General features: G+C 54.3%; 5 protein-coding genes across 5 annotated transcripts; 3 read left to right on the top strand and 2 right to left on the bottom strand.

Annotated features, from left to right (window-relative positions):
• Positions 1-11,127: 11,127 nt before the first annotated feature.
• On the top strand, positions 11,128-13,677 carry PLICBS_007913 (uncharacterized protein; the record flags this gene model as incomplete). Its single annotated transcript, XM_065601267.1, has 7 exons — positions 11,128-11,172; positions 11,229-11,269; positions 11,640-12,163; positions 12,223-12,498; positions 12,552-12,644; positions 12,697-12,995; positions 13,063-13,677. 7 exons carry the CDS (start codon positions 11,128-11,130, stop codon positions 13,675-13,677), a joined length of 1,893 nt encoding a protein of 630 aa, XP_065457339.1.
• Positions 13,678-14,512: 835 nt separating this feature from the next.
• On the top strand, positions 14,513-15,109 carry PLICBS_007912 (uncharacterized protein; the record flags this gene model as incomplete). Its single annotated transcript, XM_018328149.2, has 1 exon — positions 14,513-15,109. The coding sequence occupies one exon, from the start codon at positions 14,513-14,515 to the stop codon at positions 15,107-15,109; it is 597 nt and encodes a 198-aa protein (XP_018173282.2).
• A 2,761-nt stretch (positions 15,110-17,870) lies between these two features.
• On the bottom strand, positions 17,871-18,355 carry PLICBS_007911 (uncharacterized protein; the record flags this gene model as incomplete). Its single annotated transcript, XM_065601266.1, has 2 exons — positions 17,871-18,121; positions 18,193-18,355. The coding sequence occupies 2 exons, from the start codon at positions 18,353-18,355 to the stop codon at positions 17,871-17,873; spliced, it is 414 nt and encodes a 137-aa protein (XP_065457338.1).
• Positions 18,356-21,005: 2,650 nt separating this feature from the next.
• On the top strand, positions 21,006-22,961 carry PLICBS_007910 (uncharacterized protein; the record flags this gene model as incomplete). The annotated part of the gene is made up of 1 exon (XM_018328148.2): positions 21,006-22,961. The coding sequence occupies one exon, from the start codon at positions 21,006-21,008 to the stop codon at positions 22,959-22,961; it is 1,956 nt and encodes a 651-aa protein (XP_018173281.2).
• A 101-nt stretch (positions 22,962-23,062) lies between these two features.
• On the bottom strand, positions 23,063-24,629 carry PLICBS_007909 (uncharacterized protein; the record flags this gene model as incomplete). The annotated part of the gene is made up of 2 exons (XM_065601265.1): positions 23,063-23,956; positions 24,261-24,629. 2 exons carry the CDS (start codon positions 24,627-24,629, stop codon positions 23,063-23,065), a joined length of 1,263 nt encoding a protein of 420 aa, XP_065457337.1.
• Positions 24,630-26,119: the final 1,490 nt, after the last annotated feature.

Raw genomic sequence — 26,119 nt, 5'->3', positions numbered from 1 at the left:
GCCAGAGAGTGCGACCCAAGGTCCTTACTGTAGCATTTGAAGTACGGGTACGCATGTGTTGCTTTGCTGCTCTAGTATTGTTTCTTCTTAGCTTTAGCGTCAGGTAAACTCTTTGAACGAGACACACCTGGAGCACCAGGTGGCTCAGTGTCTAAAGCGCTGCAGTGGAAACCATACGCTTGGAGGCTTCGGAGACTGAGTTGTTTGGATTATGTCGTTTCATCGCCTCCTTAATGGGTTGGGTCAGGCCGCCGGACCGCTTGCCTGACTGTAGGGCTGACTGCTCTGCCGTTGCCAGCGCTGGGCCAGTTTATGGTTAATTGTGTAGCTCGGCATTTACCCGGTCGAAATATGAGCAATGTGATTTCTTCGTGTAATAAAGTAGTGCTTCATGTGGTTAGAACCTTAACAGTAAGTCTATTAGAAGATCTTTGCGTGGCTCGTGTTGTCCCTGTCACTGTCATCTCTGCAATGTGGTTTTAGGCTGAACTGCTTTCTAGAAGGGCCTCGACCATCACACTAGCCCCTAGTCCTAGATTGTAGCATACCTCTCCCTCATCGACGAGAAGGATCCAATGATTACAGTGCATCCGTTGCACTCCAGCCATTTCGTCAGACGCTATTGAGGTTGGTGGCTGCTCCTATTGAGCACTTAAGAAAGTCGCCGCCCTCGTTTATCATCAGTTACACTTGACAGCAAGTTCAACAGAAGAAGCCACCAAAGGCGCACAACCTCATGTAGTACCCGCAGGATGCGTTACGATAATCTGCTCGGTTTTATCCTTCATCTTGCCACCGTTGGCAGGGTGTTGGCAAACACCCCTATTCATGAGAGTCAGATTAACAAGCCCGGTGGTAATTGGAATCTTGCTGGCTCTTCTGCGCCGTGAGAACTTCGCCCCCTGATCGAGGAAATTGTGTTCTTGGAAGTAGCTAACAGAAATGGCAATAGTGACTGGCACTTCTCTTTCACCGAGCCATGCTACCCTACTGCCGCCTTCTACGATAACGGAGAGATGCATAAACCTGGCCTGACCGAGTGTGGCCCTCCAACACGTGACGTCAAGGGTCGCGCCCATGATTTCCCTACCTACTTTCTGACACGGTATTGTGACTACGGTAACGGACACGCTGAATGGCATGTGATGTACAACGTCTATTTCCCCTGGGTACGACTTCTACCTCACTATCAAGTTCATACTAGTAACATACCTTGTAGAGTACGAACTCGGTCGGTGGCCACTACCATGACTGGGAGTGGCTTGTTGTCAAGTGGGAGCCTCAGCCCAATAACCCCGGCTACTGGCATCGGAAGAGTATTGTTCTTGAAGCACACGGCAAGACTAAAGAGTATAAATGGAGCGACTATCCTAATACCGTGAGCGCGAAGTACGTTTACAGCCCGTGTAACACCTCGTGGACTATAATAAAACTCGCTGACGGATATAATGTAGCGACCGAACCTGGCGCAAAGATGCCTCTCACCCCGTAGTCGTCTTTTCCAGGGACGGTCACGGGCTTACTAGCAGTACTAGTGATCTTGGCCAGTGGTATTGGGCTGATGACTGGCTCGCTGATGGCTCAAACTTCCCAGCCCGCGATTGGGGTGATGCAGACTCTCCCCCAAACACCTTCGAAGCGTATGGCAGCCACGATCTATGCTGGGCAATGTAGACGAGACACAGGTCAAGGTAGTTGCACGCGAGACGCGTCTAACAAGTGCGCCGCAGCAGGGCCAGACTTGATGAGCCAAGTCATTGTCAGGCAATCTCATTTTCATTATCGGCATAGGGCTTTTCTACGTAGCTGTGTCCTGTTCCGTGACCTGCTTTCGAACAGCGACTGCAATACTAGCATCGGAATCTCTTTAACGGGAAGCCTTCCGCGTCGCAGACTGTCCCGTCTTTGCTCCCTTGCTCTCGGGGACTATTTCAGCACACACCCGTCTGCATCAGGCGACAATAGGCAGCAAAAGCACCCACTGCGTCAGTGTTGCGTCTTGAGCATGAAATACCTACGACGGGGCCACACAGATCCCTGGCGCGGCCGCAGTGAACATGGCCACAGCGAAGGTTCCAGTCAGCAGCGGAGGCAGGACCTTATACATCAGGCGGCAGGCTTATTGTACTTACATGCGGCGTCACGCGGACATGTTCGAGGTGCCTGGCTGTCCGATGGCCTATGCTACCAACCTGACTCGAATGCTGGTGGCTTCAGTCCTGCCTTTGATGTCCTGCGTCCTTGACCCGCAATGTGCCGGACCAAGCGTCATGTATTCTCATCGCAGATTCTTGTCGCAGCCTCGCATCGATGGTCAATTGAGCTAAATTTGGAAATGCACCCGGCGTCATTCTAGCGTCCGGACATCTCCTGCGCCGGGAGTTGGCTGTGCCCGCCTTGTCTCTCCTCTGCTTCGTCATGATTGGCAGCTTCCATTTTGGGCGCATCCAACTTCTCCAGTTCCCATTTCGATACACACGCCAAAAGCTCCAACGCGGAAGAAGCTTCCACTAGTGCAGCGCCATCGCGAACTCCAACTTGGACCATATCAGTTGAGGAGAGGTTTCGACCCGAGTCCGCGTACCATCGCCGGGCCCGCCACTAAATCCGCCGGACCTTCGAGACTATTCTGCACTGGACATGCGAAACTATCTGCTAATACTGCTACAGCTATTGGGCAGTATAGTCGCAGCCGTAAAGCTGGTCAAGCCCGCGTCCTGTGCGATCTCTATAGCTGAGGACACTTCGAATGACGGAACTGGGAACATCCTTTCGGCTCCGCAACCCGATCTTAAATGGCCGATCTTGAAAGGCACGGCATCCGGTACTTCTTCCAACCTTCCATATCGTCTATCAACCCTTCTTATAGCAACCGCATCCGCAAATTCGCCAATCTTCCCAGCCTAGCTATCGTACCCCTGCTTCAACTCCGCGACGAACTCAAACCCTCGAGAAAAGTGATCGTCAATTTCCTCAACGATATCGCGCTCTGCTCCAGTAGAATCCTCGAGTCCGTGCTTCAACACGAGCGACTGATGAATGCGGCCATGACTTGCGCCATGGCTTAGACGTCTGTTAGTAGGGACCCGACGTTCTACGATGTCTAGGTTGCTCGCGGCATTCACGGCGACTCCTTCAATATTCTTGCCGACGGGGATTGGAATTCCGCGGGGAACCTCATTGGAACGCCGAAGACGATCTGCCGTGGCGATTATACTCAAGTCGCGTCTTTCCTGTCTTTTTGTGCTGGAATAGTATAGCGCCTTATTGTCGTTAGCACGGGCGTAGTGCCGAAATACCGCGCCCGCTCCAGGGGTCCGAATACGAAGAAGGGTGAGTACGGCCAAGGTGAGCCGCAACTGTTCTACGAGGGTCTTAAGTTCCACAGATTAGGCAAAGCGGCCGCCATACCAGCCGCGAACCTCGAGTGTTGCGTAGACCGAGGTAGGCAGATCAAGGCGGCCAAGGGTTTCACGGTAGCGAATGTGGCCTGGCTGAAGATTGACGTCGAGGACATGATCGAGTGGCGGCCGCCACCAGAGAAGGTGAAATGCATGCCGACGTGAGAGAATCAGTCCTGGCTGCTATGGCACGAGTCGCTAGCGTACTGATTCCCTCTGGCCTTTTGACTTTAGAGTTGACGTGGCGCGTATGTGTCTCCAGCTCTCGGCCGACTCGGCCGACAGCAGTGGGGCAACGCTGTTGCCCGCTGGACATTTAATGGACATCACCATTCATTTCGTATCGCTTTCGTTGTCTCAGGCCATTTCTCGCTCCCTATCGGACATAACTAGGGTCTACAAGCGCCGCTTGCTTCATACGAGTTTTCCCTGCAATGAAGGTTCTTATCGTCGGTGCCAGTGGCATGATCGGTGGCGAAGCCCTCTTGCAGTGTCTTTCTGAGTCACGCATCTCCAAGGTCGTCGCATTTGTGCGACGAAATCTCCCTGCGCAGGTCTCTGAGCATCCAAAACTCGAGTGCATTACAATCAAGGACTTTGCGATATGGCCAGAGGCCGTGTTACAAGCTCATGCAGAGGCGGCGGCCATGATTTGGTGAGTGCTGATCAGATATGATGGCTCCAGTCAACTCGCTGGCGCTTGGCTGACTCGGGCATCGAGGGCGATGGGAACTTACACGGGAAACACTGCGGCCGACTTGGAATATCCTCTTGTATTCATTGAATCCATGGCAGAGACCCTGAAAACTGTGTCCCGCGCGAATCGATTCCGGTACATTCACCTGAGTGGCAAATTCGTCAGACAGGATCAGGAAGAGAAATTGTGGTTTCTAGAGACACCCCGGAAATTGAAGGTGCGCTTCATTCCGTCCTCATTTCTCTATTAAACTGACGCAATAACAACAGGGCTTGATGGAGACGAGAGCACTCGAGTTTGCCGAGAACAACGCGAACATTTGGGAGACATTCATTCTCAAACCTGGTGGCGTTGTAGCCAAGGATCCACTAAAAGGCATCTTTACCTTCTTGACCGCCACGGGCGTAATACTGGGTAAAAACTGGTCCGTTCGAGTCGAAGAGCTGGGCGCATATATGGCCTATCTTGCTATGGGGGGAGAAGAGGAACAGTCTCTCATCAATAACGCACGAATCGTCAGGAAGGGGCGACAAACGTTAGATTCGCGTACAGATAGCACCTGATTCCTGCCGAGAGGCCCGTTATTGGCGATAGATGGGGCCGTTCATTGCTGCCGCCTCGGACTGGAACGGGCCGGCGGTGCTGCAACCTCCCTTCCATTGTATATCTACTCATAACGCCGCCAGGTGAAGTACATGCATATCGTGAAGGACAGATCTACTCGGCCCAGACCTGGTGTGATGGTGGTTGCTTCCGGCCCAGCAGCGGATAGAGTTTGTGAATCAGGCACAGCGCAGGACTCTTCAAGCCAAGGAGCGGCTGTATGGAAGAGACGATGATGTCATCCATGCCAGAAGATATCGAATGAGACCTGTCCTTTTCGTGTACTTCGGCGTCCAGCACCTCCTGCTCCGTCAGGTTGGCGCCACAGTCCACTGGAGTGTGCGAGGCGCACACATCGCCCTGTACGCCGCTGCTAGCTTGGCACACCATAGCGGACAGTATCATAGATGCTTGCCTGGCCACGTGGTAATTGTGCCACGACTCTCCAGCAGCATGTAAAGAAGCGATGACCTGGTCGAGCAGGGTTCGGTCCGAGTCATAGGTGACAGCTGCAGCGCCAACGCGTTTACTCCGAGGCACTGTCTTGGCCAGGATGAGAACTGCTGCGGCAGTGAATGCGGATTGGTCAATGGTTCGGCACCGGGACAGTTGAGCTCTGGCATGCTGCAGACCCAAATATTGCTGGAGGCCGGCCCGGCAGGCCTCCATGCAGCGTTCCAGGCTCTGAATCGCATCGTCCGTGATATCACCGAATGCGGTGGGTAGATGTGCATACATACGAGTCTGAAAGAGCCACAGCTGACATATGAGTCGACTGGGCTCCTGCGCGGAGTCAAGTGACCTTTCTTGAGGAAGCGATGGGCAGTTCCACCACGAAGGGGGAACAGAATCCTGGATTTTGCTCAGTGACTCGTCAATATTTCTCAGAGCATCGCGGTTCCGAGCAAGACCATTGGCGTTTCTCTGTGCAATTTGTGCCACGACCAGACTGATGCGACGCTGAATTGTTGCCTCGTCGCCTGCAATGGGATCATTCCAGCTCTCATCAACTCCGCCGAACGGATCGACGCCAAGTCCCGGCTCGAGTCCAAGAAGCAGACTGCAGTAGCAGGTTCCAGATACAGTTGAAAGCCATAATCGACGTTGAAGGGCCATGTCTGGAGAATCTGAATCGCGAGCAGACAAAGAAAAGCTGCTCGGAAGACCTATCAGACGGGCCACATCAAGCGCCCTCCTGAAGGCCATCCACGCACTCCGCATGGCGCCATTGTTCAGATGCACCAACGCAATGAGTGTCATACACTCTAGACCGTCAATCGAGCATGCTGTGTCCTCGTCGCAGAGGACGAAGGACTTGACTTGGGCGACGAAAGCTTCAACTGTTTTTTCGATATCCCGATACCTGAGGAACCGCGTGTCAAATGTGGCCGGAAGTTGCTGCATGTATAGGGCAAACAAAAGTAGCGCTTTGGCGATATGCACTGCGCTACCTCTGGACAAAGCAGCAGTGTCCAGTAGCCGGAATGTGTCGTCTGCGTTCAAGACACTGCCAGATGGATTCTCGGCCCCCCAGAGCCAAGCGGTGGTGTTTGTGACGATGGACATTGCATCCTGCACAGAAGGCAAGAGAAGTAAAAGAGCCTGTCTTATGTCGGGAGGGATGAGGGACGGGTCCGTCGTGGCGTCGCGGTCGTCGACGTGAAAGTGGGATTGATCCGTTGCCGAAGCGAGCTGGTGCTCGTATGGGACTGATGAATAGCCATGTTGCGACGGACCTGCCGAGCCAACAGGTCGAGGGCTGTGTCGGCGAGGAGCGGCGACCATTGAATCGGAGGTGGATGAACTGCCCGCGGCCAACTGGTGGCCGTCTTGTGCTGCGACCAACTTCATCAACAGAGTCTCAATGCGATCCAGCCTCGATGCACACTCGTGCTCTCCACGATGAGCCGCACGGCCTCCGTCGCTCAAATTGTCCTGGTCTGGCGGTCGAATGCTGCATTTCGTCCCGCTTTTGATGCATTCGCCGCATGTTTCGACAGCTTGCTCGGTGAGCTCACATTTTACCTTGCGCTTTCTGCCTGTACGCCGCCAGTCAGTTCAGCCTGTGCGACCTTCTCGGGGATGGACGCATACATTGGTAGCAGCTTCGAGTGTCACGCCGCAATCGTTTCCGTGCGGCGCCCGCGAGTGTGTCCATGCTTTTTTGCTCGGATGACGCACCTGTGCTGTGCTTATTAGCTGTGTGGCGGGCTGGCAGCGAGAGGGGCGGCAACGCGACAAGGTGGCAGCGACGTGCCGCCAGAGAACAGCGCGGCAGCCGAACGAGAGCGTCAGGTGAGCCCTCCGGGGCAGTTGGGCGCCACAGGGGCCACGGCACCACCACCTATCTCGGCAATGCCCGAGTTCGCGGCGCCTGGCGACAGCTGAGGCTGGAACCTTGACCATGGACTGCAGCCAGATCCTCGCTTCTCATGAGCGGGGCCTGCATGTGCCGTCAACGCCCGTCATTCAACCCATGGTTGAGCCATATTCTCTCAATCAACATGGTGGACCAGGGCTCTTGACCAGCGGCCGTCTCTAATTTCGCATGTCATGTCGCTACCTCTCCAAGCAGGGTTGGCACTGCCACACCGCTGCTATCTTGGGCCGGGCCCGTAGCAACTGAAGCCATTGCGGCTGCCAGGACACTGGCTGCGGCAGCAACTGACGCAAGCCGCCATGCGCCTGCTGGGCTGCACGAATGATTGCAGCCAGCCTACCTCGGCGGGAAATGAAACATCGCCTCTCCTGAGCCGCAGAAGCGATAAACGCCAGCGACCATCGCATTGATTGCGAGAAGGCATTGCCCCTGCGTGGTGGCGTGTGGCTCGCGGTAGAAACTGGCGCGCGCCCGCGTGGCGCTGTTTTGGCGGTCGCGGACGGCACTGGGGGGCTGAGGCCGCAGGGGCTCCTCCTTGTTTACAAGATGGCAGCAGTGACGACTGCCTAATAAGCGGGCTTGCAGGCGCGACCATGGGGACGAGCTACTGCGACTCGACGCACCTCGTGGGCGAGCTCCGGTTTGCTAGCAAACGAGCTCTAGCGGGCCCTTTGGGCAATGGCAGGGGCCTACGAATGCATGTGTGCGAAATGCCACTTTGACTTGGCCGCGACTGTCCAGCGTGCCCCAGAGCGGTATTTTGCCTGGAAAGACAGACGAAGTATAGTGCAAGAGAATCTGAAGGGAGCACGAAAGAAATACAATCAGCATAGAGCCAGTCTGCTTGTGAAGGCATGAAACTGAGCGAATCAACGTGTTGCGCTACTAGCTAATGATAAGCGTCCCACGCGCCAGCGAGGCACTGATCACATTGTCATGCCCCGAAACAACTGATCAACATAGCGGGCAAATGCTCCTGCCTGAGAGCGAGAACACGAAGTCCACAGGTCATCCTACCCCGCGTCACGCCAAGTCGCCTAACCAGAAATCCGCATTTGGGGCTCTCAGACTACGCAATTAGGTTCGATAGCCTGCAAGGCGTGTAAGTGTCATGATGCTCTTATCAGGCGAGGGAGAGTCCGTCGTCAGCTTTTTACCTTGTAAGCCCCGGCCACATTGCACGTAACTCGCCATTCACTTGACTTGGGGGAGCGTTAGCCTATATCAACTTTCCAGGTGGAGTGGACGACCGCCATGTGAGACGAATGGTAACGCACCGCAGCCTGCCTAACATTGCGTGCCTTGTCAAAGGCGTAGTTACAGCACGGGTAGTGTCCTCTAGTGTATTGGCGAAATTGGTTACCAAGTCGGGAACCGTCAACACACCTCGACATGTCGGCCACGGTATCCTGGCCATCGCGGATGCATCGATGTTGATGTTGGGCATCGCTCGTAGTCACCCAAGCAATGGCAAGGACAGAGGTAACGTAAGGGAGATGCATAGTTGCCTGCGGTCTGAATCGTATGAGCATATGTCGCATGGAAGAGTGTTGCCAGTTTGGCCGTTCCGGGAAGTTGCTACATGTATGCAAACAACGACGAGCTGGTGCGTCTGCGCTATATACACGTGCACAGAAACCTTTCAACACGCCATGTGCCTGATGGCAGGAGAATGGATGGCCCAGGGTCGCATGCACATACAAGACATCCACTCGTCACGAGGGACGGTCAGTCCGACGAAGCAGTGCCGCAGGAGATCACCGATCTCAGCTGAGCATCGGAGCACGAGCCTTGCAGGGACCAGACCTTGATGCATTGCACTGGGTAACTTCCTTTGCGAACGGATCGCGGCCGCAGCACAGATGGTCCCGTAAGGTGCCACCATGCGCTCATTTCCGCTATCTCCGTCCGAGATGACTGCCCGGCAGTGTCGGTTGATCACCGTTGTAAATCCACGCGGTGTTGGACTTCGCTGGACTGGACTCACTGAGGTGGACGCACTGAGTGTCCACTGTGCGCTGTGGCCTGCTGGAAGGGAAGCGAAAACTCGGTAGTTGGAACCCCGACCGGCCAGCGCTCTCACTGAGGGCTGCAGTGCAGCAATTTTAATCCCGCCACAGGCAGGCCGGCAACCCCGAGGCCGTCCATTAATCGCACGTGCAGTTCAGTTCTAGGGCTTGCGACAGCCGTTAGGGTCGAGATGGCTTCAAGTGCTGGTGCAGCCCGGGCGAACCCGATAGCGGCTCACCACAACGCTGCTGGCTGGGCCAATTCCCTGCCTCAGCCGGGCAATTGCCGGTGTTGGCTGAACGTCAGTGGTCAGGTGACTCAGGTGTGGCTCAGCCAATGCAAGTGCACACAGTGCTGATCATTGGACGGCCTCAGTGTGGCACTGTCGCCAGCCGGCTGTGGCGGTGCGGGCAGCCACTCAAAATGACGTCGAGCCGTGGCACTACCCCAGACCTCGAAATAAAACCACCATGAAGCGGGCGAGCACTTGGGTGTCTGGGAACCGCCTTGGAAAACACAAAGGTTACTTGAGCGCTTGGGCTACGAGCACCTCGGACTTCTCAGATGAGTTGTGGAGCAATTGACCGATTCCCCGACCGCTTTGATGAGCACCGTCTAATCATTGGGGCAGCAACTCATGCTGCGATCGCCTCGCTCTCTGCCCCATTGTTGGCTTTCTCCGCCGACGACTCTGGACAGGGCACCGGCGAAATTGGTCCCCGTAATTAAGGTGCGGCGCCTCCCGAAGGCTACTCGCGGGCCACTGACTGACTTAGCGTTTGGCCTGGGGTTGCTGAAGGGACCCCCAGGTGGCAATAAAGATCGGCGCGACAAGCGTTGGAGTTTGGCCCTACTCTGGAAGGCATGCAAGCGCGCCAGTCAACGGTCCTCAACTAATGGCATGGAAGGAGGGCGCAGTGGACCAGCCTGTGATACACTGTCTCGCCGTCGAGGGCCTCTCTCTAAGAGTTCAATTTCAGGACCCCGATCCGGGGGGTCGCCATTGCCATTGCCCATATTTTGCTATTCCTCCCTTCAGACGTGCATCGCGGGGAGGATTCCTAGGGGAGGTGTCCGTCGACCCCCGTGTTGCAACGGACCGTCCTCAATCGTGGCTAGACGGCAAGGTGACCCGTGCGTGCCCGCGATCCCCTATTAGATATGCGACCAAAATAGGGCCCATGCATCCGCCATAGTATCAGCCACGATGTAGGGACAAGTCCCAAGCCCCAGCCGACCTCAGCCCATAAAAATCCTGGGTCTGCGTTCGTGCCATACCAACGAACTCGCCCTAGCCGAGGAGATTCGCATACAGGTGCCTATGCGTGTGTAGCAAAGTCATAGTCTTGAGAGCTTTTCCGACGGTCTAAAGCATTGGACTTGGAGATTATTATATCCGCATTGTCCCGACGGTGCTGCGGTTCAATTCTCCGGCAATCAATGAAGTGCCTTTCCGGGTCTAATGGCCGTCTCCACTCTGTCATACAGCTTGAGGTGATCTATTCCCCGCTCAAGGGTTACATCGAGTCCGTGCAAGTTGTCTTCTCAGGAACCCAACCCCCACTCTCAGTAACTTCCCCGCGGAGGCCAGCTGGTCTGGGTGGGACGGTCCGCCCAAAAAGGGCCAAGATGTTTCACAAGATCTCTGATCACCGGCAACCACGTGCATACTGTTGAGTAACACCAGCATCGGGCAAGGATGCATATAAAGGGACTCGCCATGCGCTTTCAGAAGCACCTGACTTCCTCGCCATTAGTCTCAGTAACGACTAATAATTTTGGTTGGCTCGATCTGCGGCCCCTTAAGCATGAGCTTGAAGACATTACTGAGCGTCGCGGCGCTGTCACTCGGGTTGATGACACATGCGGCCAGCCATGATGTCCTCAATTTCGTGAATCCATTGATTGGCACCGTCAACGGGGGTCAGTCGTGACGAAACATCACCACGAGGAAGCTACCCGCTAACAGGATGCAGGCCATGTATTCCCCGGCGCGACGCTGCCTTTTGGCATGGCCAAGGCCGTTGCGGACACAAATGGCGCCGAGCTCCAAGGAGGCTTCGCCTCAGATAGCTCAGATAGTAAGACCATTGCTTCGGCACCAACCCGGTCACGGCTTGCTAACCACGTTTGACAGTCGTTGGATTCTCACACATGCATGATAGCGGTACGGGGGGCGTAAGTGTCACGACATGTCAGGATCGTGGCCTCAGCAGCATCGCTAACTACGAATTGAGGGTGCCTCACTGGGGAACTTTCCCCTTTTCCCGCAAAGTGGATGTTTACATGGCGAGCTTAATAACTGCTACTTCGCCAAGACCCTCCGTGCGTCAAAGAGGATCAAAAATTCGGTGAGGGCCGAGCCAGGATATTTTGCATTGGCTTTAAACACCTCTATCAACACAGAGATGACCGTCACAAACCACACTGCTCTATATCGTTTCACTTTCCCAGTCGCTGCAGTACCTATGAAGACCACGGACAAAGGCTCAGTCCCGAACGAGCCTCTCATATTAGTTGACTTGACAGACCTGTCTAACTCACGCAGTATGGCAAACATATCGGTCGATGATCGTACCGGCCGCATTACCGGCAGCGGCACTTTCAAGCCCTCGTTCGGCATTGGAACGTACACGCTGCACTTTTGCGCCGACTTTCAAGGCGCGGAGATCAAGCAGACAGGTGTCTTCCAAAACACCCGCGCAGGCACGCAACCAAAGAGCCTCAAGACTCAGACAGACGGCAGCAGCTCGCCGCCGGTTCCTGCCGGCGCGTTTGTCCAATTCAAAAAACCGGGGAAGCACAACCAAATTGCAGCGCGAGTCGGCCTGTCGTTCATAAATCCCCAGCAGGCCTGCAGGAACTCCGAAAGGGAGATTGGCGACTTCAACTTCGACTATACTCGCCAGAAGGCCCGCGATGCCTGGGCAGACAAACTCAGCGCTGTTCAAGTGAGCACCAAGGGAGTCAGCAAAACTATCCAGACTGTCTTTTGGTCCGGCATGTATCGAACAATGATTTCTCCTCAGGACTATACTGGCGAGAACCCCCTCTGGAAGAGTAGCGAGCCCTGTGAGTTTGGAACCCCCGACACCTGTCCACCATGCCCGTAGCTCATCAAAGTGTTGCAGACTACGACTCATTCTACTGCATCTGGGACTCGTATCGGAGCATCCACCCTCTACTCACATTGCTTGACCCTGTCAGCCAGACGCTTATGGTCCGTAGCCTTATTGACATATACCGTCACGAAGGAAAGCTGCCGGATTGCAGAATGAGCCTGTGTAAAGGCTTTACACAGGGTGGCAGCAACGCTGACGTCGTTCTGGCGGATGCATATGTCAAGAATCTCCATGATGGCATTGACTGGAAAACGGGATACGAGGCTGTGGTATCCGATGCCGAAGGTATGTTCGACCATCCGCTCAATTATCGAAGTGCGTACTAACATGAGAGGCAGATGAGCCTCCTGTGTGGTCGGTCGAAGGTCGAGGAGGCCTTGCTAGTTGGAAGCAACTAGGTTACATCCCAACAGACGATTTTGATCCATTTGGTATGAGAACGAAGCCCTGTATTACCTCATAAGTATATTAACGGCCAGATAGGTGTCGGGCCCTTCACGCGGTCTATCTCCCGAACTGTGGAGTATGCATACAACGACTTTTGTGTGGCGGAAATGGCACGGGGCCTGAAGAAGCAGGTCGATGTCGAGAAATACCGAAAGCGCGCAAAAAACTGGATCAACATGTTCAACAAGAACCAGAAGTCGACAGTCAAGGGCAAAACATTCACTGGTTTCTTACAGCCTAGGTATCTCAACGGCACCTATGGTTTTCAGGACCCCTTGTTTTGCACTCCAATGCTCAACTTCACAAGCTGCTACTTGAACAGCAAAGGACACGAGGTAAAGCACAAACCATTGAGTTTACTCCGTAACAATACCAGCGATGGCTGACGTCAACCGCCCCTAGACATATGAAGGCAGCAGCTGGCTTTATACTTTCTACGCGCCTCACGATATGAATGCCTTGATTGCCACCTTGGGCGGCCCATCGGAATTTGTTCAACGTCTGCAATTCCTCCACGACACACCTGGTCTTCTTTACATGGGCGACGAGCAAGCCTTCTTGATGGTCTATCTTTTTCACTACGCCGGACGCCCTGGATTAAGCTCCTTCTACCAGCACTCTTATATCCCATCACAGTTTAACGATACCGTCGTTGGAATCCCCGGCAATGACGACTCCGGGGCTATGGGCTCCTTTAGCACCCTTGCAATGATGGGTGTGTGGCCAATCGCTGGACAGGATGTCTATCTCATCAACCCCCCGTTCTTTCCCGAGGTTACGATTATCAATCGCATCACTAAGAAGAAGGCAACAATACGCAACATAAATTTTGACGCAAACTACAAGAACATTTACATCCAGAGCGCAAAACTTGACGGCAAGCCATATACTCGAAACTGGATAACCCATGACTTCTTCTCTAACGGCGGTGTCCTGGAGTTGACACTCGGCAAAAGCGAGAGCAAGTGGGGAACAAGAGATCAGGACCTGCCGCCGAGCATGCGGAAGAACCACTAGGATAACATGGCCAAGGCATTAGAAGATGCTTAGTTCGCTCTCGCCTCTTACATGGCTTTGATAACGTGCACTTACTGCAATGGTTTAATACCGTATGATTTTCAAGACAGACGAAACTATCGCCTTCAAAAGCACTTCCTTGCTGCATCCTGGCAGGAAAAGACTCGACTTATAGTACTCTGGGGCTCCCGCACCGACAGAAGTACCTCGGGTCGGCTCCTGCCTCAGTCATGCCACCAAGTGTGACGATTGATGCCTTACTACTGGATCCCAATTCAGCATCGCATGGAGGAGGCACTGGACTATAGTAGAAACCTATAGTAATGTAACTAATCAAATCCGTGCACAAATCAGACCCAGTAATACCTCCGCGGGATCTCGGAGTTCTCGAAGCCCAATGAGCCGCGGGAGTGGTGTTTGTATGCCAAGATAAGTGCCTGGCTAGTCGGGCCGAGTTCGTTGGGCTGGGGGCCCTTGCAGGTCTATGAGGCTTGGAGAAGAACAGCTTCAAATACGCGAACCCTCGGTGCTGGGCGACATTCCCCGATTAAGGGATGGATGGCTGCATCTAGTACAATATGCCAAAATACCTGTAAGCGTTAATCCGTGCAATGATATGCCCGCGAGACAGTCAAAATGTCAGGATATGTACTTGTGAGTGCTTAGCCTGCGTTTTGTCGACATATCAGGTTGTTCAAGCACTGGTCACATCTCTGGCTACACACTATCGCCTCTTGCAGCTTATAAAAGGAAGGACAGCAACGGGTCATAGCAGAGACTCATACCAGATGTTCACCGCTCGTTTTATTTTTCGATATACCTGCGCTCGCACGACATGAATCTCCTGCACTTGGCCCTCCTCGCAGCGTCTGTTAGGGTTTGCTCGGGGTCGGTTAAACGTGGCTTGATATACATCCCCAACGAGGCCTGGCCACAAGACGATAGCGTGTGGATTCAAGATGGCTCTACGTTGACCTGGTACTATACGTACGGCGATCAACCGAACCCCAGATACAGGTCGCCGCAATCAGCGCTCGAGTTCGTCCCTATGATGTGGGGCATGGGGGGTAACCCAGACGATACGAGCTTCCGCGACTCCATCATTAAACAGCTGGAAGCCGGTGCTGATATTCGTTACGTTTTGAGTTTCAATGAGCCCGACATGCGGTCAGACTGGGGTGGCAGTAATATTGAGCCCGCAAAGGCTGCACGAGGCTATATCGCGAACATGCTTCCTCTGAAAGAGCGTGGAATTAAGATTGGACTTCCAGCTGTTTCCGGCGCGAGCTGGGGCATTCAGTGGCTTCGTGAGTTCGCCGGTAACTGCACGGAGGTGTTGAACGAAGAGTGTCAATACGACTTTCTCCCAGTCCACTGGTATGACAATTTCGGAGGGCTGAAGGCGCATATTGATGAAGCAACGCACGAGTAAGATCACCACACGCGGTAATCACCAAACTGCAACTTTGGACTCAGCTAAAGCCCAAGGCTTCAGATTTCCGGACGCGAAGATTTGGGTTACTGAATATGCGTTTGCTCACCAGACTCTTGAGACAACCAAAGGGTTTTACTACGAGTCAGCCGCCTACTTGGAAAGTTCTGAGATAGTTGAAAGGTATAGCTATTTCGGCGCTTTTCGCTCACAAGTTAGCAATGTCGGAGCAAACGCTACATTCCTGAACCGTGCTGGCCAGCTCACTGAAATCGGGTTGCGGTACCTTGGTCTCGAAGGGAACGGTGTTGAGCCTACCTCTGGATGAAGCAGCGAGCGAATCGAGTGAGATGGGACGTCAGTGATGTTGATCTGCTCAGCTAGGAGACCAGGAGAGAGTAGCCTTGATGAACGGGGGACATGCTCGAGCGGATCCAGCTACTCTCTGCCAGGATGCATATACCTGAGACCATTCCATGTCGTGAGCTTGTCCTTTACCACTGATGCGGCACGTCATTTCGACCGTCTTTACTCCTTGAATCAAAGTGAACTCCAGTCCGCCTCTTCCTTGGCATAAAGTCCTACGCCGACTGATACTCTTCACCGATGTTGTCTCATCCTGGTCGATCCAAACTCGTATCACTAATACGGAAAATGGGAGGACAAGGGTGCACCCGTAGGTCCCTGCTTTGTCTGATGAATAGAGACGAAGCTAGTGGTGAAGACACCGACCTAAGGTTTACATCAGGCTGGGGTGATGCCCATCATTTCCACTGTCCGCTTCAATCGGCCGGCCGCCATCGTGGATCTGGTAGAAAAGAAGGCTTCGATGCTCCAGTCGGTTCAGACCCTGTTGGACTCGACGTGCGTAGCCACTCTCAACCACTAGGAACCCTTGTATGTAACTAATTTGAAGTGGAAACTGTGAATGCCGACTGTGGAAGAGTAGGACCGACTTCAGTCCATAACATTACGCTCGTGCTAGTGGCTTCCACGAGTCAAGGGGCTGGATGCCGGTGGGCGACGCACTGGTGGCGGGAACCGCGTCAAGTCGGCGGCTCGCCGATGAGCTAATTAACTGCGTCGATACCTACTATCGGCTTTCGGGTCAAGAAGTCGGCCGCCGCTCGTGAGCCGACCCGACAACGTCAGCGCGCGACTTTTAGGTGAGTTAGGGAGCCGGCATATCCCTTGCGGGGTATCTGTATCGCAGCACCTGTTCTTGCGAACAAGTGCGATGCCGCGTGCGGGGTTGACCTTGGCACGCTTCGCGGCCTGGCAAAGTCGGAAGATTGACAGCGGAACGTGGCTGGTTGCCACCGAGACGCCCCGTACGTAGCCCAGTTTGATGGGACTGCTGCGGGGAACCTTGAAGCAGTAGCCCATTGCCAGTGCGTGCCATGCGGCCTTTGCAGTCCGGGGAGAGTCGCCATTCATTAAGAAGCGGACCATATACAATTGCTTGTTGCCCAGCTGCTTGACGACCACTGCCGGAGAACGCTCGCCCTGAGAGCGTCGGGACTGGCCCGGTTGAGCACCGACGTCTCGGCCTATCAGATTGCCATGCCATCCATCAGTTTCTTCCGGGGATTATCGGCGCCAGTAGGTAGCGAACCCTGGTACTTGAGGGAGGGCTCGGAATAGGTCTAAGCCAATTCATGATCCGAATCTGGCGAAGCCCGCATTGGCATGCAGCTGCTGTCAGCTGCGTACTAAGCCGGTCAATGTAGCGCAAGGATCTGCTTTACAATACGCCTAGCTTATTGATGCGAGCCATCTGACAAACTCTGATACAACTGGTGAACACGGTTGGAGGCCATCTTTGGGGCCTCCTGCTCTTGTGCACGCCAGAACTGGCGCCGAATTTGACAGTTGCCTCCCCCCCCTGGTGCGTGTTCCCTTGCCGTGCCTACCTCTCTCTCCGATCCCTCGTCCCGTGCTCACAGGCCGTGAGTCACGGCGAGTCGCCGAACCGCTCTCAATTGCTCGCGCCCGGCATTTTGCTGCCCAGCCTGAGTAGAAAGAGACAAGTGCCTTCTAGTCCGTAGACAGAGCTATGCAGCCTTCTTCTCCACAGGAGCTACCCTGGTGTGTACTGCGTAGTCGTAGCTTTGATTGACACTCCTTAATGGTCCCCAGCGCCGGGCTCAGGCTGTCAGCGCCGCAGCGGCAGGTTGCTGCCGCCTTCACAGAATGAGGTTTTCGTTCTTTCCCAGTAGCTGATCCGGTGGATGGCCTGGAGCATGGCGAATTGCCGGTGGGAGGCAGACCGACTTGCAGTTATTGTATACGGGGCCCCTCAACAAAGTACTGAGGTGAATAATAGGGATGCGAGCCGACTCGGCCTTAACTTCGTGGCGCATATGCTGGCCCCTGAATGCAAAAGTGGCTGCGCAACACTGCCGAGTCACGTGTGCTGCTGAGTCATGGGCCCGTTGCGGGTGGGAGCCCATACAGGCACGGGACCCCGTGCCGATCTTGGTCCCGTGGCGGGTCGCGCTCATGTTGAGCAGCCACATCGGCGGGCCGCCCAGGCAGTCGGCGGGACGTCAAAGGTAGGGCAGACAGAGGTCTACCCAGATCGCCAAGCAAACACTGTGGGACGAAGCGGACAATTGGCTCCAACACAGGTTACACAACTTCAATGTTGTAGTCTACTTTGACTACGTAATACCTATGAACCGCAGATTCTACTGAGACCGGCCAGATCAATGAAAGTAGCAGCCGGCCGAAACTATGGAGCGTGACATTTCCTCGCTCTCTAGTACCTCATTTTCGCCGCCTGGAAGTACGGAGGGTTATTGCCAGGGAGTTTGTCGAGCTTGCCGTTACGCCCCACCTCCTCCTCAGGTGCTGGCTTCTCCGGCGGCTGAGTCGTGACCTCACCTGTTGTGCCATTTGGCCCGACACGCAGACTGCAGTTTGGATCCTCGGCGCTTGAAGGGCCCGTGCAAGTTGCCATGGCCCTTTCCAGGCGATCCTGATCCTCCCAACCCTGCAGATAATCGCCGTCTGCGGAGGCGGACTTGACGTCAGTAAAGGTGAAACAGCTTGGATTGCGTAGGCTGGGTCGTGGCACTCACGCAGAGCATAGCCGACCCCGTCGCCTTCTGAGTACACCCAGCGGTTAGAGTCTTTGACCTGCCTAGTGTTGTAGAAGAATTCGGTGAATACTGAGACGATGGCAACTGGGTGTGACTCTGGACAGACACCGCCGTTGTAGTCGCCGATTGCAGGGAAAGCCATCTGTAACATTGGGTCAGGCTCGGTCATGATCCGTCGCGCGACTGAATTGACGTGTCAACGGCGAGTCTAAGTCTTTGCCGTTCCAGCAAGACGGGAAGTAGGTCTGGGCGCGCATTTCTTCACATGGCGCCTGCCGGAGCTCTACCGTGTCCTGTCCCGGAGCAAGACAAACGTGAGATATGGCCCGATGCTCAGGATTTGACTGGTCAAAGTTTCTGTCACAAAATTGTTGAGGTTTAGTAAGAGTCGTGGAAATGGGAGATTTCGTGGTCGTACCGGCGCAAAGGACTGCCGACAACCATACGCAGTCCAGCAGGTGGTGCTATTGCTCCTTTGGTGCTTCCACAGTCCTGGCGGCCTGGTTCAAAGTCACAAGTCCTGTCAATATAGTACGCATTCTGAACGGTGGTCTGTCAGCAAGTTCACACCAGGCTACCGGGAACACTCACAATTCCCAGGAACTTGATAAGCTCGAACTTCCCGTCTCTGTCTTGGTGATATAATTGAGGCTGCCAGTAGTTACTCTTGTCTAACATTTTGTTGCATGTAGTTGACTTGGAGCTCCTAGCCTGCTCAGCCGTCATCTCAAGTTGAAAGGCGGTACCTCCGACAACTGCGTGCACATGAGGGCTTATTGTGCCGGGGAAAACAATTGGATCACCTCGCTGTACAGTGAGAGGACCACATTGCACAATGAACAGGCCTCCTTGAGCACAGGCAAGCGATAAGCATCCTGCTAGCAGCGCCAGCATTCGAAAGGAATGAAAAGACATACTGAAGTTGAATGCACAGCGTGGGTTGTCAAAAATGCGTTTTGTGGACCAGATGATCCATCGGAAAGATTGTCCCGGGGCGCTGGAGAAAAAGGCTGGGGCCATTCGATGTTTTATGTGCTATGGAGCCTTACAAACATTTCCTGTGAATCACTAGAAAGGTTGGCACGTTGCGCATCACTAGCACTATTATGCGCCATCGAAAAAGGTTCATTATCCGGTTTCGGCCCCCTTGATGCACAGCATCCTTGGTGAGACTTGGGATGGCTGGTGTACTGAGTCCTGTCGGCCCTGTAGTGGCCGGTCTGCGCCCTGCTCCATATCCGGCGCCAACTCAGACGAGGTAGTCTTCATCATGTTCACCAACGTATCCGGTAGCATAGCGCTCGCGCGTTGTCCATCTGCCGCGGAGTTCCGCCTCAAACACTTTGGAGCAATGTAGGCCATAGTGTGGGAAGGGGCAAAGGATATCACAGCCTTCGAAAGCGGTCTCGCGAAACGCACGACAGAGATCTATCACCCTGACCAGCACAATCGGCTGAGTGAATATGGTTGAAAGCCCGATACTCCCCGTGCATGGACCTGCGAATAGTGACCCCAAACAGGTTGTACCTTGAACCATTGAGAGGCTTGGCGAATTGACATTAGATAGTTCAACGGGGAATATCGCTCGTTTGTCATTGTGAAATTGTTGAAATCGTGGCAGGGTGTTTTGAACTGTCTCCGCGAGCGGCATGTTGGGCATATCGCCGTCGACCAGGGTCGAGGGGATCTGACTCTGCCAACCTGTCGTAACCCCTGCATCTTGTATGTTTATGAGTGGTTCATAGTAGCTACAATGGCGGGATCTTCTGAGACCATCACAGCTTTTGCAGGCCTCTCCATGCCACCCCATAAGGCCGTGCTTCGCGACGATTAATGCAAAGCAACATAAAGGATATCCACAACCTTTTCGTTTGGCCTCGGTCACTACGGCACCTCTGGTACTGCTCGCTACGCGGCTAGCCGGGGAGTTTCGGGACGTTCGTTTAAGCTTCTCAGGACCCCCGCAGTCGAAGTCGGAGCGCCACCTCAGGCTAGGACAAGGGAGAGCACGCCACACAGGATAGTCCTTGCCGTTCATTGAAGGTATGGCGGGTGGATAATCAACTTCGTAGTCCTGTACCGGGCATGGTATTCACGCCCGTCTGCTCGCGCCACGTCAGCAAAAAAGGCCTTGTCCAGTCGACGGCGAGGATGAGATCGCTCCATCACGAATCTGCAAGACACGATCGCTCGCACCTACGAGTGGCTCAGGTCGTCCAAACGCACACAACTGCCAATGAACTGCTGGACAGAAAGGTGCAGGGTTGAATGACTACAAATATATAGACGTTGGTCCCCCGAACTGTTGAGGGCCGTGTAGCTATCCTTTTTTATTCAGTGTTTGAGATTTTACTGCCAATACATATAAGTAAAATGCGGGCTTATCGCTTCCTTCCTCTGGCTGGCTTCTTTGCCGTTGCTGCGCACGCATTCTGGCTTGGGGACATTCCTCACCAGGGAGTGGCCCCGTATGCTTCATCCGGGTACCCGGTTTTCCGCGATGTTAGGAAGTACGGCGCCGTTGGCGACGGCAATGCGGATGATACCGCTGCCATTCAAAGAGCCATCGATGACGGCCAGACTTGTGGACGAGGATGCGTAAGTCCGGATCCCTTACACCAGCACAAAGTCTGCCTGATGAATTTCGCGTCGCCCGACTCAGATCGCGGAGGTTCGAGGAGCACCAACTTATCACTCTATAGGTGTCTACTACTACAACTCCTGCCCTGGTCTACTTTCCCAGTGGCACTTACAAAATTTCATCGTCCATCAGACCCGGTTACTTTGTCCAAATGATTGGGGATGCCAACAGCCCACCGACATTGAAAGCAACCAGTGACTTTGAGGGACTGGGGCTCATTGACGCCGATCCATATTACGGACAAGGTCTCAATTGGACTTCTACGACGGTGTTTTTCCGCCAGATTCGGAATTTTGCTATCGATACCACGGCAATTCCCGCCGGGAAAGGCGCCACGGGCATCCATTGGCCCAGTTCACAGGCGACTAGCCTTCAGAACATCGTCTTCAACATGCCCATCTCAGATGACGTGGCCCATGTCGGAGTGTTCATGGAGGAAGGTAGCGGTGGATTGCTCACGGACCTAACGTTCAATGGCGGACGCACCGGGTTGTCCATGGGCAACCAGCAGTACACTACTAAGAACCTTGTGTTCAACGGCTGCAAGACTGCCATTCTTCAGATATGGAACTGGGGGTGGACTTATATCGGAGTGCAGATTAACAACTGTGGTGTTGGGCTCGACATGTCCCTCGTCAGTGGCAATGGTGATCTAAACGTTGGATCGGTCACCTTCATTGACAGTGACATCAGCAACACCAACGTTGGCATACTGATCGCCCGCACAAGTTCTACGTCCCCCGTCACTGCTGGGAGTTTGATACTGGAGAATATAAGACTTGAAAACGTTGGAATCGGTGTCAAGGGACCGAATGGTACACTCCTGGATGGGGGAACAGTGACAATCGACGCTTGGGGGACGGGTCGCCAATACACCCCCAATGGCCCCGAGCAGTTTCAGGGTGGCTTCGAGGCGAGCCGCCGTCCGAGTACTCTCACCAATGATGGGAAGTATTACCTGCGGACAAAGCCGCAGTATGCCGACAAGTCTTCATCTGACTTCCTTGGCGTCCGTTCTGTGGGTGCAAAAGGTGACGGCAGTACCGACGACACAGCTGCTATTCAGCGGGCAATAAACCAGGCCAGCTCAACTGGAAAGATTCTGTTTATAGACCACGGAGTCTATGTCATCACCGACACCATCTTGGTGCCTCCCGGCACCCGAATTGTTGGCGAGGCGTACCCTACCCTCTTGTCGAGCGGCGGCAAATTTGCCGACATGAACAGTCCCCGTGCCGTCCTCAAGGTCGGTGAGACTTCCGGTCAGTCTGGCCAGGTCGAACTCTCCGACTTCATGATTTCTACGCGAGGGGCACAGGGAGGAGCAGCGCTGATTGAATGGAACCTCGATACCAGCGGTACTCCGTCCGGTATGTGGGACGTTCATACACGCATCGGCGGCTTCGTCGGCTCCAATCTCCAGACTGCACAGTGTGAGAAGAGGCCTGGGAATACCAATGTTCCGGAACAGTGCGTGGCCGCATTTATGTCGATGCATATTACCAAAGGAGCCGGCGGCCTGTACATGGAGAATTGCTGGCTGTGGACGGCCGATCACGACCTCGATGGTGGCAGCAATACTCAAATCGACATCTATGCTGGCCGCGGGTTGCTGATTGAGGCAACAAAGGGTCGTTTCTGGCAGGTGGGAACTAGCGTAGAGCACCATACGCTCTATCAGTATCAGTTCGCCAACACCAAGGACGTCTTCGCCGGCCAGATACAAACCGAATCGCCCTACTATCAACCAAGCCCCAATGCTCCTCTCCCCTTTCCCATCAACAAGGCTCTCCATGACCCCGAATTCGATGGCCTGACGCATGCGTACGGGTACCGTGTAGTGGACTCTTCCGGAATCTTCACGTATGGCGCAGGGTTGTACTCGTTCTTTTCGAATTGGAACGCAACTTGTTCCACATTTGCAGCCGGTTCAGACTGCCAAAGCAAGATCATGTCTCTGGAGGGAGCGCTCAGCAACGTCAACATCTACAATCTCAACACTGTCGGCACCGTCAGCATGTTGAACCGGGATGGAACTTCGGTCGCCAAGGCAAATGACAACGTCAACGTCTTCAATGCAAACGTGGCACTGTATCGAGCCGTGTGAGAGACACCTCGGATATTTAAGCGGTCAAGTCAGCATCAAGTACATTGACTAGATATGTTTCATAAACTATACCATCCTATGTACTGGCAGAAATGTCTGCTTCAGCGCTTGGAGATTTCTCTGTTTGCTTCATCCTGAAGGTACTTAAACTCCTCGTAGCTTTTCAGGAAGCGAGCACAGCGCTCCGCAACCATCATCGTCGGAATCATGGGGTGTGTGCTTGGAATAACGGGAAAGATGCTGGCGTCTGCGACGCGGAGGCCACTCACACCAAATACCCGAAGGTGCTGATCCACGACACCACCGGCCCTACCATTGATCCTCTTCTCGAACGGTCTCTCGGCTTCTTTGTGGTCAAGCCGCCCCCCTCTTTCATCGCCTGTCTCGCTTGCTGCCATAGCACACGTACCAGCTTGATGATAGCCCGTGCCAAACCATCGATAAATGAAAGTCTCCAGCTCAATGTCTGTAACGTCTGCTGCCGTGCGCGACTTGACTGTCTTCCTTCCGGTTCCCGAGGCTTCATACTCCCCCATCCCATCGTCCATGCCTGGGCCCATAAAAATGCTGCACCGGTCAAGGTATGGGTATTTGTCATCGCCCACCTGGCCCTCGCTCTTCATGAAGGCTTCGGACAGGCGCATGCAGAAGCGAAGGGCCTTCTTCATGACGCTGATGTCGTGGTTTCGTGTGTCAGTAAAGAAGGGATGGATGATTCGGGGTGGGGTCGCCATGTCTGCGTCCACCAACTCTACCCGACCACGCGAGAATGGTGACATCAGGACAGGCCAGAGGGTGAAGGCCGGAACATCCTTTCCCGTATCAGTATCTTTCAGCGCAGTTACCCGCTCAAAGGTTGGTTGGAAACAGGGAAGCGGTGTAATCTGAACCTCGAAGTCGGGGATATTGCTCTTCTTGGATGCGTCAAGGGTTGATAGGGTTGAATCGGGATGAGTTCGCCGTGCTTCCATTGTCTTGTCATTCAGGGTGTAAGACTGGAGAAACATGACCAACGCAGTCGTCGGGCTTGCAATCAGCCCGAGGCCGTACCAGATATACAGGAATAAGTGATACAACAGACGAAACGGTGACTGGAGCGCTGTGAGGAGGGATTCATGTTCAGGTCCAGATATAACCACAGCTGGACCAGCAACATGATCGGTGAGATGACTCCCGACGTGTGGGTTGTCACGGAGAACGGGAATATTATGCCGCTCAAGCTGGTCTTTCGGCCCAATACCACTAGAAGAACACGTTAAATTCGGCGAGTTGCAAGCACATTCAGTGTGAGGTTCGTACATTGGGACCGTACCTGAGCATCAAAATCTGCGGAGACCGCAGAGCCCCCGCGCAAAGAATGACTTCGCGTCGAGCTTTGACGTATACCTCAAGTGACCCAGTGCTGCCATCCACGGCCTTGAAGAAGACGCCTCTTGTGGAGAGCCTACCGTCGGGCTCGGTGTCGATGCATACCTTCGTGACAGCTGCCCCAGTACAGATAGAGAGGCGATCCTGACGCGCAAGTGCAATCTGTTTGTTCAAGTACCCATGGTACGCCGTGTGGCGCTGCCCGGAGACATCAACCGCTGTGTGGGTATGGTAGTAGCCCTGGGCAGTCGTGGTAGAGGTGTTGATATCTTCGTTTTTTACCAAATTTAGTGACGCCATGGCTCGCTCCATACTGCAAGTCGTCAGCACCTGGCCGGCTGGGGTGTTTATAGGCTTGCAATCCTGATCGTGCATTATCCAGTCAGTGGCATTAGCGGCACATACTATGAGTAGAACGCGAAATGCTTGGTGAATGGCCGCAATGGGATCCCAGCTGACATCATTGGTTACTTTTGATAGCCAAACACGTGTGGTTGCTGGGGTCGACTCACGACTTGACCTTGCTGCTCCTCTAGCTTCTATATTGTAGGTCGGCGGCATGCAGGGCTCAACGTCTTTCCACCCCCATTCATCGAGGCCAAGATCATCCGCCCAGGCCTGGTACTCGCCCACCCATCCTCGAGTCAGCATCATGCCATTGATGCGGGATGCGCCGCCCAGGCCATCGCATCCGTAGAGAACAATGCCTTCTTTGACATTTTGGCGACCGCCATCCGTGGGCATTTCGCTGACCGGCTCAGCCTTGAATTTTACCACTTGCAGGTCGTTTCGGGAGAAGTCTTGGCTGAGTGTTGGAATGCGCGATAGTGCATGGTCGCGCACGTACCCCTTCTCGAGAACCAGCACCGAGACAGATAGGTCTTCAGAGAGCCGTGACGCCAGGACGCACCCAGCGGTTCCTCCTGGAGGGTGTGTCAGCCAGATGGCCAGCGGGATAACAAACCAGTAGTGCTGTTGACCCGCTTACCTCCGACAATTACATAGTCGTAGGTCCTCCCCGCCACGTCGAGGGGACGCCGCTCCGGGTACGGGAACGACATTGGCCACATGTTTGATACGGCGACACAATAGTGCTTGGAGAAGTCCCGAAGCAGAACGCTCGGCAACACCCGTTTATAATGCAGCTGCTACTGCCAAGGCGACAACGCCAAGTAGTCGCGCTCCAAGATTTGTCACATATGATGGCCACGGTGCAGTGTAAGCTGACGGTGCATCCGCACAGCCTTGTGGATGACAATAGCTGAGCCAAATCTGCCAGGGATCCAGGGTGACAACTGGGGGGAATCCTGGTAGCAACGGGTTACAAATGTGCATATGGTGGCCTACCAATGCACTCCCATCTACCGGGGATGCCTCCGTCCAGCTTGGCTTGTTGTGTGCACCGCACCTCTCGTGATGAATCATGAAGCCATTTGGCGCCGAATGCTTGCATGTCAATGCCTGAGGGGCCGGAAACCGGCGCATGTGACAACGCACCTTCGTGGCGACGACATCGCCTACTCCTGACGGGAAAGTATGACGACTGGCAGCAACTCACCTGACAATCCAATGGATGCGCGTTTATACCAGCCTGCTGATTCCGGGTGGCCGCCTGGATCCTGAACCCCTGGAATCCTGATTGTCAAGCGGCCAGGATGCAAGGGCACATGTATTAGGGTGCCAGCCTGCCAGGGTCCAGGGGGCAGATCGCAGGTGGAGCACGGCCGAGCTGAAGGTGGCCGGCCGACATGGGCGCATCCGCCAGCATCGTCCCATTCGCGCACAATAAA

This window comes from Purpureocillium lilacinum (assembly GCF_023168085.1).
Source record: "Purpureocillium lilacinum CBS 284.36 DNA, scaffold_5, whole genome shotgun sequence".
Classification (NCBI taxonomy): domain Eukaryota; kingdom Fungi; phylum Ascomycota; class Sordariomycetes; order Hypocreales; family Ophiocordycipitaceae; genus Purpureocillium; species Purpureocillium lilacinum.
The sequence above is the reverse complement of the archived record's forward strand: the minus strand, read 5'-3'. Positions and strand labels throughout refer to the sequence as shown.